This window comes from Rhinoraja longicauda, chromosome 35 (assembly GCF_053455715.1).
Source record: "Rhinoraja longicauda isolate Sanriku21f chromosome 35, sRhiLon1.1, whole genome shotgun sequence".
Lineage (NCBI taxonomy): Eukaryota > Metazoa > Chordata > Chondrichthyes > Rajiformes > Arhynchobatidae > Rhinoraja > Rhinoraja longicauda.
The window spans coordinates 11,720,099-11,744,784 of NC_135987.1; the positions used below are offsets into that span (position 1 = coordinate 11,720,099).

General features: G+C 39.7%; 1 protein-coding gene across 10 annotated transcripts in view; it reads left to right on the forward strand.

Moving 5' to 3' along the window:
* Nucleotides 1-24,686, forward strand: part of usp54a (ubiquitin specific peptidase 54a) — an 88,263-nt gene that overhangs the window by 21,614 nt on the left and 41,963 nt on the right. For 6 of the 10 annotated variants that reach the window (XM_078428540.1, XM_078428547.1, XM_078428548.1 and 3 more), the window contains exons 2-4: nucleotides 5,457-5,875; nucleotides 6,094-6,437; nucleotides 9,355-9,447. In XM_078428540.1, coding sequence (XP_078284666.1) covers nucleotides 6,294-6,437; nucleotides 9,355-9,447 — 237 coding nt within the window. In that variant the 5' untranslated portion in view covers nucleotides 5,457-5,875; nucleotides 6,094-6,293. Of the gene's footprint in view, nucleotides 1-5,253; nucleotides 5,345-5,456; nucleotides 6,438-9,354; nucleotides 9,448-24,686 lie in introns of those variants that run through there. The other 4 variants (XM_078428546.1, XM_078428545.1, XM_078428542.1 and 1 more) reach the window with 3 other exon arrangements.

A 24,686-nucleotide genomic window follows, 5' to 3' on the forward strand; every position in this document is an offset into this window, starting at 1 on the left:
CTAGAACGAGGGCCGTTTTCCCGGCCGAGTCTCCGACATTTTCCACAAGGTGCATCCGCAAGCCGTTTTCACCACTTGCCACACCATCTAGTTGACGCAGCTGTTGTTGCGGCTCACATTGTAACCCCTGGTTACTACAGTCCTCAATGCCCCACTTGAAAATATAATATGGAAGAAATCTATCTTACCAGTTGATCATAAATTGTGAAATAATTTTGAGTAATACATTGTGCAATAAGATCATTTTACACAAAGGAGTTCATTTTATCTGTGGTGTTTTCAACTGGGGTACCTGAACTACCTTTGAATCGAGGGTAAGGAGAATCACACCGTCAATGTTTGTACTGCTAATTCTCATCCAGTTGTCTCACCCGGAAGAAAATAATGACCTTGGCTTTCCATAAGTACTCTGTCGTGTCTGCATTTAGTAAATGAAGTTCTTAGTAAATTGCAATTAGATTTCAAGCTGGGACATGGAGATGGAGCAATTGCTGGTGTTCCTGCATTTACTTGTAGATGACAGCAAATTGATCTCACAACAAGTGAGGGTCCTATTTTGCATATTGAAATTTGCCCTGCCAGTTTGGGCAATGCAGAATTCAAAAGCACAATGTCACTGGAAATTTACTTACTTGAGACACATTTATGAAGCACAATGTAATTATACATAGTCACAACAAACAAAGCACAGCTTACATTGGTACAGTATCTTTACTGTGCATAGAAAACTACAGTAATCTATGACTTGATTTAAAAACAGCACTTGGATGTCTTGTCAAAAAATAAAATGTAGCTATTTTATGGGTAAGAGCTGTAAACATTACATAGATAACAAAGCACCAACAAAAGATATTGGAATGATCAGTAATTTTCTTTGGTATTTGTTGGAAAAATATGAAGCAGAACAATGGAGTAATACATTGTTGTTCATCCATTGCTCTGGAATGTTTCCTCTTAGACATTCCCATGGGATCAAGGATAACTTGCTTCCATTCTGGCATTGAGAGTTCTGAGGTCCTGAATGAGACCAATGAAGGAATTGTTGAATCTTCTAAAGATTGGACAGAAGATGGCTGATAGGACAGGCAAGTGCCTGGGTTTGTAAGATGGTGTGCAGTCTCTACGATATGTACAGGACTTCTGTGTGTTCCTGATGCATGCTCTTGAGATTTTATAAAACATGTTGAGTGTTCCTTCTCCATTTTAAGCAGTCATGATTCAGAAGTTTCCAGGAGCCAGTGGAGATGCTGCATGCCTTCAAAGAATACTTGATAACTCCCTTAAATCTTTTTCTCTATCCACTTAGTAATTTGCTCAGAATAGAACTATCTGTTTCAAAAGACTGGTGTGCAGTAAGCAAATTACATGGCCATCCCAACCTTGCTGACTGAAAGAAACAAGGGCCAAAATGATTAGAATGTTGGTTTGAAAGAGGACACTGAGGTTGGTTTGTTTGCCCTCCAGTAAATTTGGAGGATTATGTGAGGATAACAATGGTGGTATTTTTTCAGTGCCTTCTACCAGTTGTTTGCGTCTCACCAGCAGATAAGAGCAGTGAATACAATTGCCCCCTAGGCTATGAGTTTTATGCAAAGTCAGCGGTCTTGTTGATCAAATGCCCTTTTCCTCAATTGACTAGAAACTGCTGAATCATTGAATGCTATGGCGAATTTCATCATTGATATTTGGGGTGTTTAGTGTATACCTAAATGGCTGGAACAGGTTGTGTTTTGCAAAGAAGCCGTGTACTAAAATGTGAAAAGAGTGTTATTTTTTACATGTTTGTCTCTAACGTAAGGCATTTTTGTAGATGTTACAACCTCCATTCCTTAGAAAAGAAGACAGAGGAGAAAAGTATTAATATAACCATAGATAAATGGGAGTGTGTGAAAAAAACACATTTTCATGTATGCTACCTCTCAGGACATTCTGTATAATGGATTATATGAAAGATAATTATTGTTTCAATGTACATGACTGAACAAAACTAAGATTCTACAATTATCAGTTGTTTGCGCAATCTATTTCTGATTATGTTTGTGAGGGAGAGATGTGGTTGAGACAGTAATCCCATGACTGACTATGTCTGACTTTGTTTTAAAAGGTTGTTCTTTCATCTTGAAGCAGACATATGGCTTGGATACTGCTATGATTCATTTGGAAACTGACAAAGCAGTTTCACTGTAAACGGGTGAATTTTGTGTGTACTTATTAAGCTTGAATGTGTATGTTTGCAATAGCACTTCAAAACAAAATTGGTAGTATAATTCAAGTTTAAGATATGAAATCTCAATGTAAATTACTAATGAGAACTAGGTGATTTAATCTTCGCATTTGATGCATCCTTAACAGAAATTTTCAATTTCTTTTAGTGTTTGTTTCCAGCTTTGGGCTTTTCCTGGTAGTGAAAAAATAATGAGAATTGTTTCACAAGTTTTAACATTTGAATCAACCTTCAGGCGCCAACAGGGAGGGGAAACACCAAAGCTACACTTTGTTTAAGTGGTACATTATGAGTAAAGCCTTGTTTACTAACTGCACTCTTTTTGATACCATGTCTGTAGCCACAGTATCAAAATTCATCTAAGCTTTCCATTCCATTCCTGTGAGACTCTGTTACTGTATTTGATGGCTAGATGTTCTAGAGTCCTACTGCAGAAGATACAGGTGGTTTGGGGGAAAAAATGACATACCACTTGGCCTACTGGAAACAGGAGAGAACAATTTTTGACTTCATTAATTAATAATCTAATTTTTTTTTTAGTGTAATTGCAGCGCTCTGTAGTTCATACTGTAGCAATTTGCGGCTCCGATCTCAAAAAACTGGTTTGCTGCTGTGCAATTTCACTGCAACTGTGCAGGATATTGGATTTTGAAATAATTAAGCTGGAGGAAAAAAGGGCGAAGAAATTGCATTTTCTTTTTATGTTTCCAGCTCTTGGCTGACATTTTAAATAATTTTTTTTGTTTTTTTAGGCTGAGGAATAAGTAATTGTGTGACATGGAAACCCCAACGCTATTTGAATTAGTTAAATTGTTAAATATGCTGGCATTCTAATGATTCTAAGTGATTATGTTAATGAATCACAGAACTTCATGTTCATCTTCATTACAAAGAAAGTGCTATTTCAGTTTTATAGAACAATTTTTAGATTCCATCAGCAATACTGCTTTGGACATAACAGTATGTGTTGGCCTTGGAAGTCATACAGCACTGATTTATGAGAATAATCCTGGGCCTTAACGGTTCACTTATGAATGAAGGTGACTAATACAGCTTGTATTCTCATGAATTTAGAATGTTGAGGGGTGATCTAATAAAGCTTTTTCAAATAATGAAAGGATTTATTAGACAGGACAATGGTAAGTGTTTCCTCTTGTAGGGAGAAACCAGAACAAGGAAACAAAGCCTTAAAATTGGATCTGTTATTCTGAGGTTGAAATTAGGAAGTTTGATTTCAGCAAGAGGTAGTAGAAATTTGGAAATTCCCCACCTCCCCCTTGTATTAATTGAAACTTTCAAGACTGATACTGCAAACTTTGTTAGGCAACTTCAGCTTAGAATTTGTAGTCAAGCCAGGTAATTGAAGATAGATAGGAGGGAAAGGACAGAAAGTGTTGGAGTAACTCAGCGGATCAATCAGCGTCTCTGGAGAATATGGATAGGTGAATAGGTGATGTTTCGAGTCGGGAAGCTTCTTCAGACTGGGAGGGAAATTTGGAAATGATAAAACTCAATTTGTGCAATTTATTTAGATGTACCTTGCCTCGTGGAGGCTGGAGCTTGAGGTTCGTAGACTGGGGGAATTGTTCCCTTATTTTCTTTCTGGTAATTGCTTTGAATTCTGTGCAGAATAATTTCAGAGCAAGAGTTAGATTGACAAGTCAGTCGGGAGAAACTGGAGTGAAGAGAACAAACAATGTGATCTGGAAAACGAAGGGCTACACTTTTTTAGCGGCAAAGATGGATAAAACATCTTTAAAACATAAACAAATGGATTGTGCTCGAATCATTGAAATATAGGGAGTAGATCGAGTGATCTTGTAACTCAATAGGACAATAAAGTGTTATGTTTAGTTTAGAGATACAGTGCGGAAGCAGGCCCCTCAGCCCATACACAAACACGATCCTACACACTAAGGACAATTTCCAATTTTTACTGAAGCCAATTAACTAACAACCTGTATGTCTTTGGAATGTGGGAGGAAACCGGAGCAACCGGAGAAAATCCCTGCGGTCAGGGGAGAACGTACAAACAGCACACATAGTTAGGTTCGAACCCGGGTCTTGGGTGCTGTAAGGCAGCAACTCTACTGCTGCACCACCATGCCGCTTTTCTAATCTGATTTGTGATAATCAAAGGAAAGAATCCTGTTTAATTAATTTTAACTCTGCTTTGGTTAATGTGTCCCGAGTGAAATATTGTGTTTTTATCTAACATGAAAGGGGTAATTAAGATTTGTATTATCAGCTTAACTTTAAAAAGATAAGATGGTTCCTGATTTTCAAATATGATGGTTACAATATTACTTCAATTCATTCAAATCATTAGATAACTTCCATACAATAATGATTGATTGTATCAAGAACAGTTTTGATAGTGTTAGCTGTACCTGATTTTTTAAAGCAATATTTTGTTGTAGATTGGGAAATGTGTGTGGGAGAAGTCATTGAGCTAGCAATGTAAGGAAACTGAACAGTCGTTACAATGATGCAGTTGGTGCATTATGGACATTAATGACTTGAGTTTTCTTGATCTGTCAATTATGATTTCTATTGTCAATTAACAGGGTCATTATTGATCACAAAAATGTCTGCATTGACATTTTTGTATTTGTGTTGCCTTGCTGTTTAAGTGAACCCTTTATTCTGCAAGTTTCATTTGGTGCTGCAAAGGTTGCTACTGTGCAATGGAATACTTTATTGTCACATGTGACAAGGCACAGTTAAATTCTTTGCTTGCATACCCAATGTATACAAATAGCGAACACCCACGGCACTGACAAAGTTACAAAGCACGCCGGCTCCTCCTTTTGTTCTCAACTAGCAAGCATTCATAGGTTTATTATTCATAGTGTAACTGGTATGGTTAAATATTAAGTGATGACCTCATCATGGTGTGATTTGCTATCTGTTGTCTAGTGTATGAGTCATTCGTTTTTAAAGGTTTAATTGTTTATCATGGATGCTGACGTCCTTGAAGGAAGTGTGACCAATACATTGTTTTTCATTTCATTGGACAAATGAAGTACTATTGTTCCTGTAAAAAAATTTCAATGGTGTCTCGGTTTTCCTTGTATTTTGAATTGACGTGGCATTCTTCACCATTAGGGGGTGTGTAAGGTATGACAAAGCAGTTGTCTCATATTTGTGCAATCTGCTGAAGTTAAAGTAAATCTCATTTAACCAGTAAGCTCTAGAACAATCTAATTGGTTTTTTCTCCTTTGTTTTCAGATTTTTGTCCTATAAACTGTAGCTGATCTGAACAATTTAGCAGAAGAACAGACCACTGGGTAAGAAAGAGACTGGTCAGAGTGCACAGACATAGCCCACGTAAGCTTCAAATACTTGATTAATGATCGAGAAAAGGATTAAGTAACATTTTGGAGCTTCTGGCTGCTGCTTTAAAGCAGTGAATTCATAGCCATCGTATCAAGGAAGCTTAATCAAAGGCAGAACGCTGAACAAATAAGGGAATACATGATGCAACAGTTAATGAAGTGCTCTGGCTGAACCTGACGTGTTTGCATCTTTCAGAGATCTCCGTGCTGTTTCACAGTATTTGAATAATTCTGTGCTGAACTCGGAAGTTCGGCATACTTCTACCGGGCTTTCAGTTATTGCGAAGTGATGGGAATCTTCACTTCCAGATTGTGAGTTAAAAATTACAGCTTGTGGTACTGTGAAAGCTGGGTCACTTTCCTGTGAGTCTAAAACACTGGAGCTGGATTTATGACTCAAATTAATTGCTTGTGGAATTATACAATGATTTGTACAGCTTCAATGTGGAACTAATTTATCATGAGACACTGTTTTAAAACTTATGTTGGAGCAAAAGGAAGAAATGTTTGATATTGGTTTTTGTCTACAGTACGGTAATGGAATTTCGAGGAATGGGTGCTCACCGTCTACCCCCGACTATGATGTTTAATGCACATTCGTGGGACAACTTGATTGATGTTAAATTTATACTTTATAATCTGATGTGAGATGATCTGCCCCTTCGGTTAACAAAAATAGCAATTTTGCTATAAAACATTTAGTATTAAAGTGTGAAAGTATTCAGCTAAGATGTCCTGGAGGAAGAATTATTTCACACCGAACAATAATCTGCAGGGGATGTTTATGCCCCGGAGCACAACTTCTATCGCGGCAAGTAAGGGACTAATGAATGAACCTGGGCAGAACAGCTGCTTTCTCAACAGTGCATTACAAGTAAGTAGCTCTTCCTTGAATATCTGATATTGCTAGATAGATACAATTTGAGAATTAGCTTTATGGTTTAAATCTTAACAAATTGATGTGCCAACAATTTTTTTTTATCACCTTTACAACTTCACTAAAGGATAGCTTTCACCTTCTTGCAAGCACATCATTCTTTTGCCATTATTCTAATATATTGTTTTACTTCATTAATTAGAATATTTGTTCAGAGGCTTTGAGAAAGTTCTAATAGGAAAAAATGGCAATTACTACTCAGGCTTTACAATTCAAACTGCAATTGTAAACTGCAGTCTGTTAAATATTCTCGTTTGGATCATACTTTTAATTGAAATAAGCGTATCTAATGTTTACAATGATACACTATTCCTAGTTGCCTCATTTTTGCTAGATTGAATGAGGGCAATTATTACTCTGTTGTGACAACTTTAGATTTTTATCCGATCTCTAAACCTTTCTTCTCGTGGGTGTATCATGAACATGTTACTTCCTCGCAATCTGATTGAAATGAGGAACGCTCCAATCACAGGTGTTCTGGAGAGAGTATGTGCATGGGTGAAACACTTGGGCACATGTATTGCAAGTAGTGCATTTGTATAATACCAGACTTGTGAATCTTCCATACTAATTTAATAAAATTGGTAATGCTCAGATTGTTATTCTTCAAGAGTACAGATCAGTTAATGTAACATGCAAGATGAAAGAAAGTGCATTTTACATGATGAGTTTTTAAATCTCCCTGGTCTACTTTCCATTTTAATGTTTCTGATTCAACTATTCAGCCACTGGAGTACACACAGTAGCAGACTGGGCATGTTTTAGAACTGGTAATCATAGGCATGAACCAGTTATTCAGAGGTCTGGAGTAATGATTTGAGGACATGTCTTCCAAATCCCACCATGATTGCTGGGTGATTTTAACTTTGAAAAAAAGCCTTTGTTAAGAATGACGTTTGTTGATTGAAAACTCACTTAATTCACCAATGAACTTCAGGTTCCTCTTACATCTTTCTTCTTTTACTCTCAAACCAATAACCTCTATTTTTTGATTCCCCAACCATGGGACAAAAACTGTGTATTCACCCTACTATGTCCCTCTATACGATCGCCCCACAATCTCCTACGCCCAACCTTTCCCTAAGATTCAGTCCCTCGGGTCCTGGCAACATCCTCGTTTATCTATTCTACACTCTGTCCATCTCAATGGCATTTGTCCTATGGTGGCAGGGTGACCAAAACTAACCACAATTCTCCAAGTGCGGCCTCATCAAAATCTTGTACAACAGTGGCATAATGTTCCAACTTCTATACTCAATGCTCTTACTGATTAAGGCCAGTTGGCAAAAGTCCTCTTCGCCTCTCTGTCGACCTGTGACACTACTAGCTGGAAACTATGCACATGCTCCTCGGTCCCATCGTTCTACAACACTCCCCAGGGCCCTACTATTCACTGTGAAAGTTCTACCCTGGTTTGACTGACCATAATGCAACACCTTGACAAATTAAATGCAGTTTCCCAAACCTTGGGCCTCTTACCCAGCTGATTTCTCTACCCTGGGTAAAAAAAACTCTTGTGCGTTCACCCTCTCTAATCCCATCATGATTTTCTAAACCTGTATCAGATCACTCCTTAGCTCCCTGAACTCCAAGGAATCAGATCCTAGCCTGCCCAACCTCGCCCTATAGCTCAGGCTCTCGGATCCTGACGACACCTTCGTAAATTCTTTCCAGCTTAATGGCATCCTTCCTCCAAATAGGGTGACCAAAACTGAACATAGTACTCCAAGTATGACTTCACTATCATCTTTTAAAACTGTAACATAACATATCTATACTTCTATACTTGATACCATGACTGATGAAGGCCAGTGTACCAAAATCCTTATTAACCACCCTATCTACTTGCAATGCCACCTTCTGGGAACCATGTACCTGTATTCCTCTATTCTTCAACCCACTTTCCGGCCTAATCAAGATCCCATTGTAATTCGTGATACCACCAATTTTAGTGTCACATGCAAGCTTACTAATCATGTCTTGTACATTCTCATCTAAAAGATTGATATGGGTGATAAACAACAATGAGCACCAATGAACACCGATCCTTGAGGCACATCACTAGTCACACTGCTCCACTTCAAAAACAGCCCCCCACCATCCTTTCTGCTTCCTACCATTAAGACAATTATGTTTCCAATTAGGTAGCTCTCCCTGAATCAATTGATGTGAGCCAGTGCTGTTGGAAAGCAAACTGCTTTTAAACAAAAAATAGGACTTGAATTAAATTTATTGCTGAGGTTATTGCTTGAAATGTAGAAAAGAAGATTTAAATTGTATTTTTTCCCACTTCAAGGTGACAGTTGAAATTGTAGAGCAAATTTGATACATTTATATGAATTGACAGGATTCAAGATGGAGACAGTGTTGTGGAGGAGGAGAGGGAATTTCATCTAACTCAGAAATCAACAACGTTAAATTACAAAGTTAGATTGAACTAAATAATGTCACTCATGTAAATGAGTTTAATGGGGGGGGGGGGGTGATAGATTTGTAAAAGTCGAAATTCAGGCAACAGAAGATGTGCTTTTGTACTGTTTTCCTGAAGTATCCAAGTATCCTCCCCTTTCTTAGCTAGGATACTGTATAAGATCATTCATATTTACGAAGACCAGATGCAACCCTTGTGCAAATATTAGCATAGATTTAACTGGCCGTGCAAACAGTCATCTTACATTTTGGCAAATCGATTGAGAATTCAGAGAAAGTAGTTCTGATGAAAGCAAGCAGTCACCTCAAGCTATGCATTTGTTTTTAATGAAACATGTTTTTGTTTTACAATATACTTTATTGAAAATAATATTAAAAATGTCATTGAATAACTTAAGTTATTTCCATAAATCTTCCTTCATAGGTTCTTTGGCATCTTGATATTTTTCGAAGGAGTTTCAGGCAGTTAACCACTCACAAATGTATGGGAGATTCCTGCATCTTCTGTGCTCTCAAGGTAGGAGCGTTGCACAGTGCTGATCTATTGTAATTATTTTTTCAGTGGTCTCAGGTTGAAATTTTTTATCGTGTTTATTTTGCTTTGTAATCATGATTTATTAAATTATGCTGTGTAGTTAGGAAACTCTTCCTTATCCTGTTGATCTGGTCTTTGGAGTGGTTAGCAGAGGATGCCTTAGTGAATATGGGACATAACCAGTTGTTAAACCTGTTGCATTGTCCTCTTTGGTCTAGAGACTAAATCGGTCTCTACTAAGTGATTGAAAGCCAGCCAATATTTAGCCAGCCAATGAAAAAAGATTGGATAATACTGTGCATGGCTAATAGTTTTCCTTTCAAAAGATATTTCAGAATGATGCCTACCAAACTAACTTGTCCTTGATTATAATTTGTAAGAAGGAACTGCAGATGCTGGTTTAAACCGAAGATAGACACAAAAAGCTGGAGTAACTCAGCGGGACAGGCAGCATCTCTGGAGAGAAGGAATGGGTGGTGTTTTGGGTCGAGACCCTTTTTCAGACTGGTTTGGGATAAGGGAAACGAGAGATATAGATGATGTGGAGAGATAAAGAACAATGAATGAAAGATATGCAAAAAAGTAACGATGATAAAGGAAACAGGCTGTCTGTTGTGTGAAAATGAGAAGCTAGTGCGACTTAGGTGGGGGAGGGATAGAGAGAGAGAGGGCTACCTGAAGTGAGAGAAATCAATATACCACTGGGGTGTAAGCTGCCCAAGCGAAATATGAGATGCTGTTCCTCCAATTTGCGTTTAGCCTCACTCTGACAATGGAGGAGACCGAGGACAGAAAGGTCTGTGTAGGAATGGGAAGGAGAATTAAAGTGTCCAGCAACTGGGAGATCAGGTTGGTTCACGCGGGCTGAGCGAAGGTGTTCCACGAAACGATCGCCCAGTCTGCATTTGGTCTCACCGATGTGTAAGAGTCTACATCTTGAACAATGGATACAGTAGATGAGGTTGGAAGAGGTGCAAATGAACCTCTGCCTAACCTGAAAGGACTGTTCACCTGCACCTCCTCCAACCTCATCTATTGCATCCGCTGCTCTAGATGTCTACTCATCTATATCGGCGAAACCAAGCGCAGGCTCGGCGATCGCTTCGCTGAACACCTGCGCTCGGTCCGCATTAACGCCACTGATCTCCCGGTGGCCCAGCACTTCAACTCCCCCTCCCATTCCCAGTCTGACCTCTCTGTCATGGGCCTCCTCCAGTGCCATAGTGAGGCCCGCCGGAAATTGGAGGAGCAGCACCTCATATTTCGCCTGGGCAGTTTGCGGCCCGGTGGTATGAACGTTGACTTCTCCAACTTCAGATAGCTCCTCTGTCCCTCCCTTCCCCTCCTCCTTCCCAGATCTCCCTCTATCTTCCTGTCTCCACCTATATCCTTCCTTTGTCCCACCCCCGACATCAGTCTGAAGAAGGGTCTCGACCCGAAACGTCACCCATTCCTTCTCTCCCGAGATGCTGCCTGACCTGCTGAGTTACTCCAGCATTTTGTGAATAAATCGATTTGTACCAGCATCTGCAGTTATTTTCTTATAGGACTGTTGGGGTCTCTGGACAAAGTTGAGGGAGGAGATATAGCGACAGGTGTTATAAATTAATTGCTTACCTGATTAGATTGATCGAGGTTGCTGTAAAAAAAAAAAAAGTCTGGCACCAGAGACCTGAGTTTGATCCTGACTTCTGGTGCAGCCTGTGTGGAGTTTGCATGTGGATTTCCTCCGAGTGTTCCGGTTTTCTCCCACATCCCAAAGATGTGTGGGTTTGTAGTTAATTGGCCTCTGTAAATTGCCCTTAGTGTGTAGGGAATGGGAAAGTTGCACATTATAGCAGTGCATGTGAACAGGTGATTGATGGTCAGCATGAACTTGATGGGCTGAAGATCCTTTTTCAATGCTGTATCTATAAACTCTAAACTAAACTAAAATATGCTATGGAGCTCTTGCCAAAACGAATTCTGTCAAAAATTGTGTTAAAATGAAAGAAATACTGCAGTGGATCACAATTTTATTCATTGAGCAGGTGACAACTTTCAAGGTATAATTTGATGTGATGTGCAATGATTTTGCTGTTTAACGTTAAATGTTGTAAGCTACAAATGCTTTGACTGGAAGCTGAATGAAGTCTATTATAAAGTTTGTTCGGGTATGCCTACATTCTTGCTTGTTATGGAGTATTATGAAAGTTGCTTTTTTGATCAATTTCTTTAATGAAAGATGGTGCATTTATTATTTTCACAGTTTTTGTACTTTTTTTGGGGGGGGGGGGGGGAAGCCTCTCTACTAATTAATGATGTGGCTATAAAATGGGATTATTGGTTTTTTTTTCATGAAGATCTGAGTTTGATGCATAATACACAGACATTTGTCCTCTTACCACATTGTATACCCTAGTTTCTTCACAACCTGAGAGACCTCCAAATACTGGTGTACAACTGTGACCTGATTACTTTTGCCACCTACTTACATTCTGAAAGATGCCTCCCTTGGGGCCAGATCTGGTGCCTTTATTGTTTTGTATATATTTTAATAATTTTGGCATGGTCCACAGGGTAGCATTTCCAAATTTCCAGGTAGAAATTTGCTTGGAATTGTTGAGGAAGAGAACAATAGACTGCTGGAGGATAACATAACATAACAACACTTTATTGTCATTCGGCACAACACCGAACGAAATTTCAGCAGTCACAAAACACAGCAAAAAGAAAAAAACACAGGACACCCGACCCCAACACAAACATCCATCACAGTGACTCCAAACACCCCCTCACTGTGATGGAGGCAACAAAACTTCCCCTCTCTTCCCCCCGCACCCACGGACAGGCAGCTCGACCCCTACCGAGGCAACCGACACGCACAGCCCCCGCAAGAGGATGGAAGGCCCCGCGGCCGAGCCGCCCCGGGCACCGAAACGTCCCGCGGCCGCACCGGGCGATGTTAAGTCCAGCGGCCGAGCCGCACCGGGCACCGAAATGTCCCGCGGCCGAGCCGCACCGGGCACCGAAACATCCCGCGGCCGAGCCGCACCGGGCGATGTTAAGTCCCGCAGCTGAGCCGCGCCGGGCACTGAAACGTCCCGCGGCCGAGCCGCACCGGGCACCGAAACGTCCCGCGGCCGAGCCGCACCGGGCGATGTTAAGTCCAGCGGCCGAGCCGCACCGGGCACTGAAACGTCCCGCGGCCGAGCCGCGCTGGCGATGTTAAGTCCAGCGGCCAAGTCGCGCCGGGCACCGAAACGTCCCGCGGCTGAGCCGCACCGGGCACTGAAACGTCCCGCGGCCGAGCCGCGCTGGCGATGTTAAGTCCAGCGGCCAAGCCGCGCCGGGCACTGAAACGTCCCGCGGCCGCACCGGGCGATGTTAAGTCCAGCGGCCGAGCCGCATCGGGCACTGAAACCTCCCGCGGCTGAGCCGCGCCGGCGATGTTAAGTCCCGCAGCCGAGCCGCGCCGGGCGATGGAAGGCCCCGCGGGCGAGCTGCGCCCCGGGGAAGAGACCTAATAAAAGAAAGGTTTCCCCCCGCCCCACCCCACACCCCACACCCCCACCACACATACACAGTCAAAAACAGAAACAAAAACCATCCCAACACCGACACAAACAAAAAAAAAGAAAAAAAGACAACAGACTGCCAGAGAGGAGCAGCCGTTAGGCGCAGCCAACTCCCTGATATTGATATTGATATTGAGAGATGTCAGAAATTTAATACATTGCAGTAAAGTGATGCTCTTCGGAGAATCAGTAAAGACACTTTATAGATTGATTGTTACTGCCTCCCTGAATGAATAATTGGAAGATCTGAGTTTGATGCATAACACACAGACATTTCTTGTCTTATTTCTTGCATGTTGATGGTATCTACCGATCCTCAGAATAAACTGTGTTTGAGAAAATTAGTGCAATTCTGATATGAACAATCACTGAGCTTTTGATCTATGTTCGTGAAACTAAAACAAAATGGAAATTCCTTGCAGTGAGAGCTATAATTTTCTAACCTTCAAAATATTTTGATTTTGGTTTCCATCAAGGAGAAATTAAACCGAGCAACTAATTCACTGGATGCCTGACTTGCCATTCATATTCCAACATGAAAGTAATGGGTGCAAACATGCACCACTCGATCAACTGTTAATTGGGTATGTTAGGCCCACAAAATATTTGTTTCATTCGGATGGATGGAAGGTCACGTGACAGGTCCTCGCGTGCACTAATGATGTTTTTATTAAAGGTGTGGCTCCCTAAAACTATTTTTAAAAAACCTCATAGGCAAGGTCTAAGTTTGCAATTCCCTTTAATTACCGTGGAATGTAAGAAATACAAACAAATAAGCAAAACATTTGATTGAATTGATTTTTATGGATTGGGAAGTTGGAAGCTGATCTTCAAAAAATAGATTTGGGGATTTGAACATTTGTCCAATAATCAAAAGGTAGTCTCTTTCAATATATTAGTATCTGTCGGTCATATATTGCTTCAGCAATGCAAGTTGATCTTCGGAGTTAAAATCACACAGAGAACAGTGGCAAAACGATTCCTACAAACAAACGAAACCAATGGCAATGCTGGACAGAGCAAACGTATCTTTTTGGTTAGTAAACCTAGGTTTTAATGTTTTCAACATCAGGAATTGAGGCAGACTTCAGTACACCATGTCTGTATATTTTATGAGAGTTTATTCGAATGCTTGATATATTTTCTTGGATTGAGATTGTTCTTTGCAGAATGCACAAACCAGTTGAACATCTACCTTATCATGAAGTCCAAATTGCATGGGTTTTTTTGAGCAACAGGTCAATGGAATTGCAAAAGCATCACTTATTGAGTCGACTGCCTTTCCTTTAGATTTGTGTGGACAAAAGTGATTCTTACCACACATTACATTGGCACTGGCAATCACAATTCTAACAAGGTTCACAGTGCTGAAACCATTCAATAACTTCTAAGAAATCCATAATAACTAATGTCATTATATTAGCAGCACTTGCCTTTACTAATTTTCTCATTCCAGAATTCGTAAATAAATTTATGGTTGACATTGCTGCCACAAATACACCAAATATAATTCATTAAAATGTCTGTTGATTCATTAAAAAGTTATGAGTACGGAGATGTCATCAACTCACTCCCCTTTGAAATGTGAGTCTAAAATTGAGTTAACAATGTCTGTGAACACATTTTATAGCCTCTAAAATTACCCTTCAACATTTCGGCTTGCATATTATATTAAGTTTGTTGTAAGCAATATAAATTGCAATCTGTAATGCATGACATTTTCAGTCAATTGATATTGTACTTGATCAACCAACCATAACATCAAAGGATATTATCGAGCAGCAGAATGCAGAAAATGTGCACAATGTTTTGATGCCCCTGCATGTGCTTTTAAGCTACAACAATATACAAGTTCCCTTAAAAGGGCACAAGGTCAGCGGACCTGGAAGCATCTCTGGATGTGATGTTTTGGGTCGAGTTCCTTCTTCAGTCTGATTGTAGGGGGGAGAAGGAAGCTGGAAAAGGGGAGAGGCAGGACAAAGCATGACAGTTAATAGGTTGACACAGGCGAGGTTGGAAAAAAGTTCAGAGATAAGAATAATAGGTGTGAGACAGGTTTGTTTATTGTTAATCTTAATTTACAACATCACTTATCCATATTCTCCAGAAATGGTGCCTGACCCGCTGAGTTGGTCCAGTGCTTTGAGTCTTTTTCACTTATAACATTAATCTTGATTCACATTTCCATAATGCTGCTTGAATTCCTGATTCTCTTCAGCATTTTGTTTTGTTCTTATTTTTATAAATGTACATCCTGGTTTCTTGTACATTGACTGGTTTGTGGACGACAAGAAAACCTGGATTTTTGCATCAACAGTTGCTGATAATTTTAAGTTTAAATTTGGGACTATAAACGTATTAAGAATAATACTTCTTTTACAGTAGTAAATAGTCCAAGATTTTGGTGTGTCTTAACTAAATCCGCATTGGAGATGAGACAAATAAAGCCATCATTTTGGTTATTTAGCACATTGCATATAATTGAGTTATAAGCCAGTTACTCAGATATAGAGTGACTCAGATCTGCACTATTAAATTAGCCAGACTTTAAAGTAATTAAATAATCTCGAAACTTGGAAAGACTTGAAATAAGCACCCCAAGAGATTAGTCAAGCCTCACTGCCCATCGGGATTAATCCTTGAAATTCAAGAAAGTAATTAAGTAGAATTAGCGATAGGTATGAATTTGCTGATTGAATTTTGTTGCAGCTGATCAGACCACAAGATCTTAATGTTCTGAAGTAATTGCACTTCAGTAATGCAATGAAGGCTAAAGAAGTCAATGTAGCACTGTGTAATTACATTTCAACACTGCGTTTTATAAAGGTTATTGCAGAGAGCTAGACTTGTTGCCGAGAGAAGTAAAAAGGAAAGATGGAAAGTACAGAACAGGCACTACTGACTTATGGTCCTGAGTATTACTGGAACATTTAAAAATCTTTTTGATGGCTTCATTTCTCTATCTTGCTCTCTTTTAAAATAAATCTCAATTTGCATTTCTTTAACCAAGCTTTCAGGTCACTTTTTAAAAGTCAGCGTCAGTGGCTGCAACTCCCTGTGATATATCTTAAAAATGTTTTTTGTGTGCACCCAAGAATGACTAAACAATTTTCCAAAACTATAGTCAGCTTTTTTCTTGTTTGCAGTTTGTGTTTATAATTCTTTGTTATTCCCACTGATCGTCACCATTTTGATCCAACTAAGGCAAATTTGCATATTTTCTTTACGAGAAGGAACTGATAAAATAAAGGGATGTTTAAAGGGTTAAATTATAGACAATAGGTGCAGGAGTAGGCCATTCGGCCCTTTGAGCCAGCACCGCCATTCAATGTGATCACGGCTGATCATTCACAATCAGTACCCTGTTCCTGCCTTCTCCCCATACCCCCTGATTCTGCTATCTTTAAGAGCTCTATCTAGCTCTCTTGAAAGCATCCAGAGAATTGGCCTCCACTGCCTTCTGAGGCAGAGAATTCCACAGATTTACAACTCTCTGACTGAAAATGTTTTTCCTCATCTCCGTTCTAAATGGCCTACCCCTTATTCTTAAACTGTAGCCGATGGTTCTGGACTTCCCCAACATTGGGAACACGTTTCCTGTCTCTAATGTGTCCAATCCTTTAATAATCTTATATGTTTCATTAAGATCCCCTCTCATCCTTCTAAATTCCAGCATATACAAGCCTAGTCGCTCCAATCTTTCAACATACGACAGTCCCGCCATTCCGGGAATTAACCAAGTGAACCTATGCTGCACTCCCTCAATAGCAAGAATATCCTTCCTCAAATTTGGAGACAAAAATGCACACAGTACTCCAGGTGCGGTCTCATTAGGGCCCTGTACAACTGCAGAAGGTCCTCTTTGCTCCCATACTCAACTCCTCTTGTCATAAAGGCCAACATGCCATTAGCTTTCACTGCCTGCTGTACCTGCATGTTAACATTAAGTGACTGATGAACAAGGACACCCAGATCTTGTACTTCCCCATTTCCTAACTTGACACCATTCAGATAATAATCTGCCATCCTGTTCTTTCCACCAAAGTGGATAACCTCACATTTATCCACATTAAACTGCATCTGCCATGCATCTGCCCACTAACACAACCTGTCCAAGTCACCCTGCATCCTCACAGCATCCTCCTCACAGTTCACACTGCCACCCAGCTTTGTGTCATCCGCAAATTTGCTAATGTTACTTTTGATGTTAATATTAATTATGAGGTAAAGTAGAATAACTATGTATATTTCTTGAATTTAAAGAATTTCGCTCAGGTTTTTAAATCTCTGAAATTATTAGGTAGAAGAAAATTAGGGACAAAATCTTAGCTATAGGTTATTCAAGAGTGACGTCAAGAACTACTTTCTCTATAAATGTGGAACAAAAGTGGAATTCAAGTCCACACATAAAACTCCATCAGCCTTACCAAATAAAAGTCTAATTAATTTTTTTCAGAAGCCACTTGTACAATTTCTTTGTGCGCAAAATATTTGAAAGGCTGGGTGGATCAAAAGCAGCCAGTAGGACTGGAATGCACACTTGTCTTCGTCCAGTTAAATGTAGGAAGTGCTTTATGTTTGTGTGATCCATATGGAAAAGCATTTTAAGTGGTGTGCTTTCTTTCAAATTGTTGTCACTGGTGAGTAGGTATCTTTTCACTAAGAAGCTTTTCTTAATTTCCTGGTCGGAATGAAAGTTTATGTAATTACTTGAAGAGTGGGGAATGGGAGAAACAGTATTAATATTTTACGACGGTGGTATCTTATTATTGGTATCTTATTATTTGTGACTGACAAACCTCATTAAATGCGAGGTTGAAGTATTTTGTGAGTTAAATGGTTATCAATAATAATTAACATTCAAGATCTCTTTTAAATTTTACCAAAATGTAGTCATTCGAGCAGGAATAACATTACGTACGTTGTAAATTGTTTATTGTTGATCTTAACTATGTTGTATAATGAGCAGGATTCCAGTTAGTCATCTATAACTTTGAAAGGGGATGGCAGTGGAGATCTTGGTATTAACGAACAAGATGACATCCTGCTCCAATTAGTGCAAAATTACCAATTATGATGCCTTAATTCACAAAATGCTGGAGTAACTCAGCAGGTCAGGCAGCATCTCGGGAGAGAAGGAATGGGTGATGTTTCGGGTCGAGACCCTTCTTCAGATGCCTTGTATTATTCAGTGTAGGTACAGCAGAAATGAGTGCCATTTTTATCAATTGTATATAAACAACATTTAAGAGCCTCCTGAACTTTCTATTGATCATCTTAGATCAATTCAAAATCAATTGTTTTTGTAAGAGGATGAAGTGTGGAACCTCATCGCTCACCAATCTATGGTCAAGTTTCTGTAAGGACACTCTTAATTTGGGACAAATGCAACAGATGGAAAGAGCAGACCAATCTCTGGCTTCTAATGAGCTTGTCTCAGCAAGACAGTGCATTTTATTATCAGCTTTGCTTAAATGGTGTTACTTGCTTGAATTAAATGGTTCCCAAGGACTTTATTGAGGGCATATTTATTCAACTATTGTAACAAGTGAACACACATCTCTCCCCATTACACATCTCTCCCCAAATAAACACTTTTATAATCACTATTTATCATTGGCAAATGTGCCAGCCAGTTTGCACGCATGAAGGTATCAGGCACAGCAGATGTGGGCAGAAAGAATAGTTATGTTGATGATGTAATTGTGTGCTGCCACTCTTGGAACTGTAATTACAAAAGCAGTGGTTCTATCGGAAGAGCAATGGAAACTGGACAATGTGCATCCTAAGCTGAACAGCAACATTGAATTACTAGACATTTTTTTACTTTGATTAAAACCATAACATTTTATAAGCGAGTTTAATATGTTGATAAATGTTGACTGAGTACTTTTAGAGTTATAGGGTCATATAGCATAGAAATTGGCTTTTGGCCCAACTTTCCCCTGTCTACACAATCTGCTCACGTTTGGCCCATATCCCTCTAAAAACTTCATATCCTGTTTTAATGATTAATCTTGCACTACATTGTATTTTCTTCAAATAAAATAAAACTATTGATCTACCCTACCATGGCTCACGATGTCGTGTAGTTCATAAAAAGAAGCAATGCATAATTTTCTTGTTTTCAAATACTTTTACAATAAACAGACATGCAAAAAAATGTAGGCTAAACTGCTTGGCATGTATTCTTGAGTAAAAACTTAGTTCTCTCTTACAATTCGGCAAACACGCCCAATCTACACTACTCCCACATGCTTGCATTTGGCCAATATACCTCGCAATCTATCCTATCCATATACCTATCCAACGGTTTTAAACGTTGTGATAGTACGTTCCTCAATTACCTCCTCCAGCAGCTCGTTAGTTAGATGGTTCGAACCCGAAACGCCACCCATTCCTTTTTTGGTGCTGCCTGACTCACTGAGTTACTCCAGCATTTTGTGTTTATCCACAATACTCTAAATGTGGTCACATCAATATTTTGTACAACTGTGACATGACCTCCCAACTTCTATACTCAGTACTGATGAAGGCCAATGTGCCCAAAGGCTTCTTGACCATCCTATCTCCCTGTGATGCCACTTTCAAGGAACTATTTACCAACATGCCTAGATCCCTCTGCTCTACGACACTTGCCAGAACCCTGCCATTCACAGCGTGAGTCTTGCCCTAGTTAGACTTCCCAAAATGTAATACCTTGCACTTCTCTGTATTAAACTCCATCAACCATTCCTCAGCCCACCTGCCCAAACGATCATAATCCTGCTGCAATTTTGGACAACCATCTTCACTATCTGCAATACCACCCACTTGTGTGTCACCTGCTAACTTACTAATCATGCCTTGTACATTTACATAAAGGTATCTGATATCAATTCTGTAAGATAGCCTCTGCACACGTTTTCAATATAATCGCACTTAAGTTTTGCATTTATGTTCTGCTATTCAAGCGCGTGACTTCACTTGGGCAAAAAATGCAAAATATTTATAAGTAATCTGTTAATTTCCATTCAATAATCTATATCATACAAATTGGTATTGTCACTAACCGTTCCAATGCAACAGAGAAAAAATATTTTTACTGTCTTATTATTTTTCCACCTGTAGCTGTACACTGTTTTACAATTTTGAATAGGAATATGAGGGGGTAAAGCAAGTTCACTTAATTTATTTGATATCAGTTTTCTGACAAACGAGTCTCTGGAATGTCCTTGACTATATCTGGAAGCACAGTACTTTGTGTTCTTAACTTTGATGCTCTGATAATAATTGTTACTTAGTTTTATACAGTTTATAAGACTATGCCAACAAAATCTTAACACCAGTTAGTGAGGTAAAATTCTCCTCGTTCCAGAAGGCTGTTTCATTTATCTTTTGAAGTTCTGATTTATTTGAGTCAGGAACTTGACAAAGTTTCAGAAATAGCTTGAGTTCATTTGCCACTGAACTTTTTGTTTAAATTCTCGACTTATTCAGGAAAATGTTCTGTAGTCTTGTGCTTTTTGTATTAAACAGTGATGTATTTCTAGTGCAAGATATTTAATATATACGTGAGCGTTTATTGGTAGGAGGGACAAAAAGGTCCATTAATTAATTTGTTTTGTTATTAGTATTTTCCTGTAAATTAATAAAGATGGTAAGGTGGAACAAATGCTCGAATTGGTGCATAAGATGGCACCAGTTTTGAACTCAAAAGTTGGCGTAAAGTAGGGACACACAACATGAAAGCAGGTCCTGCATCCCACTCCTCTATGCTGAGCAAGTTTTGTAACTGAACTGTATGTGTCAATGACATCTGGCTTCTTGGGACTCAATCAACTATTTACTGAGTCTTACTTCAAAACTCATAGATTAACCTAATTATTTTCATCTTTCCTCACAACGCAGTCACTTCATTCTTGGAATCAACTTCTCACCAGTTTTAGTAAAAGGTAATTTACCTGGAATTGGTAACAGGTTTCTTCTTCCCTTTATGTAATCTGACCCGGGGGGACAGACACGTATTGGCCTTCCCATCAGTGCCATTTCTCCACCTATTTCCCAGCAATGTATACTATCTCACGAGCCCATCAACGTGATCTTGTTTCTTCTACCACCCACTGACACAGGGAATAATTTACAGAAGCCAATCAATCTATCAGCATATCTTTTGGGTGTGGGAGGATGTTGAAGTTCCTGGGGGAACCCATTCAGTGATATGTGCAACCTTCACGAATAACATTGTTAAAATTGTAAAACAATCACTGTACAGCAGGTGACAAGCTTTAGCAGGTAGCTGATCAGTCATTGGTATTTTCATAATGAGTGCTTAATGCATTTTAGATGCAGCTATGATAAATATATATTGATTTTGAATAACCAATACAGTAAGTAGAAATTCAGTTAATCATAATTATTTGATTTTTAATTTTAGGGCCCTCATTGGTGGTATTTGTTCAATAATCCATATTTTTTAAAGTGTCACAATTTCTTTGAGCTGCAAATGTGAAGTGCAGCTTAAATCTTATTTCTGTAAGCATTTGCAGTGAAAAGATATTTTTGTGCGACAATATCTTCTTCTGAAACTCTAGGCTTTACAATGTTCTATAATTTTTCTTTCTTTTCTGTTGAGAAATACTAACAGGCAAATTAAGTGTATTTTATATGATGTAAGTGAATGTTAAAGGTTGGATTCAAAGCTGTTCTCTAGTCAGTACTTGAATCTCAATTGTTTTGAAATGCAATCCTATAAAACCATATTCAGCTTGGAAAGACACAAAGTGCTGGAGTAACTCAGCGGGTCAGGCAGCATCTCTGGAGAACATGGGTAGACAAATTTTCAGGTGGGGATGTGCCTGACCCACTAAGTTAATCCTGCACTTTGTATGTTTCTTAGTAAACCAGCATCTGGAGTTTCTTCTCTCTACATATTCAGCCTGGCTAGGCTTTCCTGACTCATTGTTCTGTGCGCCAACTTTATGGGAGTAGGACCAGGAATTTCCACATGACTAATGAAAGTTTCAAGGCCTAGCCAATTTATTTCATTAAAATGTGGAGAATTATTACAATGAATAGAATTAGTTGATAACCTTTGAGTCACCTGATTAATTCTATTGATTTTGGCAACAAATACTTGTACATGGGTGTGGCATACACAAGTAAGCACCATAGAATTACGCACACAATTGAGGCTTTGCTAGAAGGTCATGATCAACATTGCAAAACCTCAACCCATACTCTTTAAGTTTGCGTCACCTGATGCTCACAAATAAATGACATAATTTCAACCAGTAATTTGTGTATCAGCCATTGCTTTGCTTATCCATGCTGTGATATTTAACAGAGACCTTTGCCAGTTGATGTGAATTTTAGCTTTCGGTTTAACATATGAAATTCGGCCTTGTAATCTGTTCTGCTTAGTTGTTTCAGGTTTAAAAACTGGTGCTAGCCGTTTGGATCAAAGTTTCTGTTTAAGCATGATCAGAATGTGTTAAATATAGATGTAATTTTGCTTTAGATTACGAGTGAGTCTGAAGAGAGATGCAAGGTTATGATTGAGCTGGAGAGAGTGCAGAGGAGACTCACCAGGTCAAAAACAACATTTTCTGCTGAAAATGCTTGATAAACTCAACAGGTCAAGCCAGCACTTGGCCCATAGCCTCCTTTGCCTTGGTGATTAAGGTAGTCATCTAAAGAAATTATTTAAATACATTATTTATGAGATTAATTCAAGTTTACCCAGCGGCCTTGACCCACTGCAGTTCGCCTACTGCCACAACCAGTCCACGGACGATGCCATCGCCCTAGCTTTATACTCATCCCTGGAACCTGGATAAGAGAGACACTTACGTCAGACTCCTATTCATAGACTACAGCTCTGCCTTGAACACCATTATACCATCCAAACTTATCACCAAATTCGCTGAACATGGTGTCAGCACTCATCTCTGCAACTGGATCCTTGACGTCCTGACAACAGACCCCAATCAGTGAGATTAGGGGACAAATCATCCTCGACGATAATCCTCAACACCGGTGCTCCGCAAGGCTGCGTTCCCAGCCTCCTCTTTACTCCTTGTACACCCATGATTGTGCAGCCATGTACAAATCGAATTCAATTTTCAAAGTCGCAGATGACACCACCATTGTGGGCCGGATATCAAATAAAGATGAGGCGGAGTACAGGAAGGAAATCGAGAACCTCGTGTCCTGGTGCCGAGACAACAACCCTTCTCTCAATGTCAGCTTTACAAAGGAGATAATGATCGACCGCCCCGACACAGGAGTTTCGATCGCCCCGATGCGGGAGCTTCGACCATCGACTGTGGGAGCTTTGATAGCCCCGATGGATGGTTCGACTGCCCCGACCACGGGAGAAATAAAAAGGAAGAAAATTGGACCTTTTTGACTTCCATCACAGTGAGGAATGTGGGGAATCCACTGTGGTGGATGTTTATGTTAACTTTCATGTATTTGTGTGTCTTCTTGTTTTTTTTTCATATGGCTGTATTGTGGCGGTCCCTGGGGATCAGGCCACTCCTTGGGTCAGCCCCCTCGTCACTTGACGGACAGGCGTAAGGGGTTAAATGTCAGCCCGTTGGGAGGTGTGGTTCATCCCTAGGTGGACTACGCTGTGAGCAGGAGCTCACAGCCTAATAAAGACCGTTAACTAAACCTGCCTGGCGTCCTGCCTTTTCTCTGGCCTCCGCCAGGCCACTACAGTATGGTAATTCACATATCACTGTACCTTAATTGGTACATGTGACAATAAAAGACCTTTGAAACCTTTTGACTTCAGTTACCCCAGTTTGCATTGACAGCGCCTAAGTAGAGATGGTTGAAAACTTCAAATTCCTAGGAGTCCATATCACCAACAACTTCTGGACCAACCATATTGAAGCAACGTCCAAGAAAGCACACCAATGCCTCTACTTCCTTCAAAGGCTTAGGAAGTTCAGCATGTCCTCTACAACTCTCATCGACTTCTACAGGTGCACCATAGAAAGCATTTTATCAGGATCAGCTTGGTTTCAGAACAACTCCATCCAAAACTGCAAGAATTTGCAGTGAATTGTGGACGCAGCCTAGACCATCACACAAACCAACCTCCCTTCCATTGACTCCATTTATACCTCGCGCTGCCCCAGCAAGGCCAGCAATATAATCAAGGACTAGTTGCACCCTGGCCATTCCCTCTTCTACCCTCTCCCATCAGGCAAAAGATATAGAAGTGTGAAACTGGACACCTCCAGATTCACGGACAGTTTCTTCCGAGCAATTATCAGGCAACTGAATCATCCCACCACAACCAGAGAGCAGTCCTGAACTACAATCTGCCTCATTGATGACCCTCGGAGTATCCTTGATCAGACATTGCTGACTTTACCTTGCACTAAATATTATTCCCTTATTATGTGCCTACACACTGTAAATGGCTCGATTGTAATCATGTATTGTCTTTCCGCTGACTGGATAGCACGTAACAAAAGCTTTTCACTGTACCTCGGTACACGTGACAATAAACTAAACTAAACTAGATAATGTTCACAGTTTTGCAGATAAAAGCTGCTGGTACTGGCTTTGTTTGGTTGAACATTTGTGCAGCATAAACTTTTCCACATTGCAGTGAAAATAAGTATATCAAACATATTCTAAGGAACAGGTATTTTCTTTGTATTACAT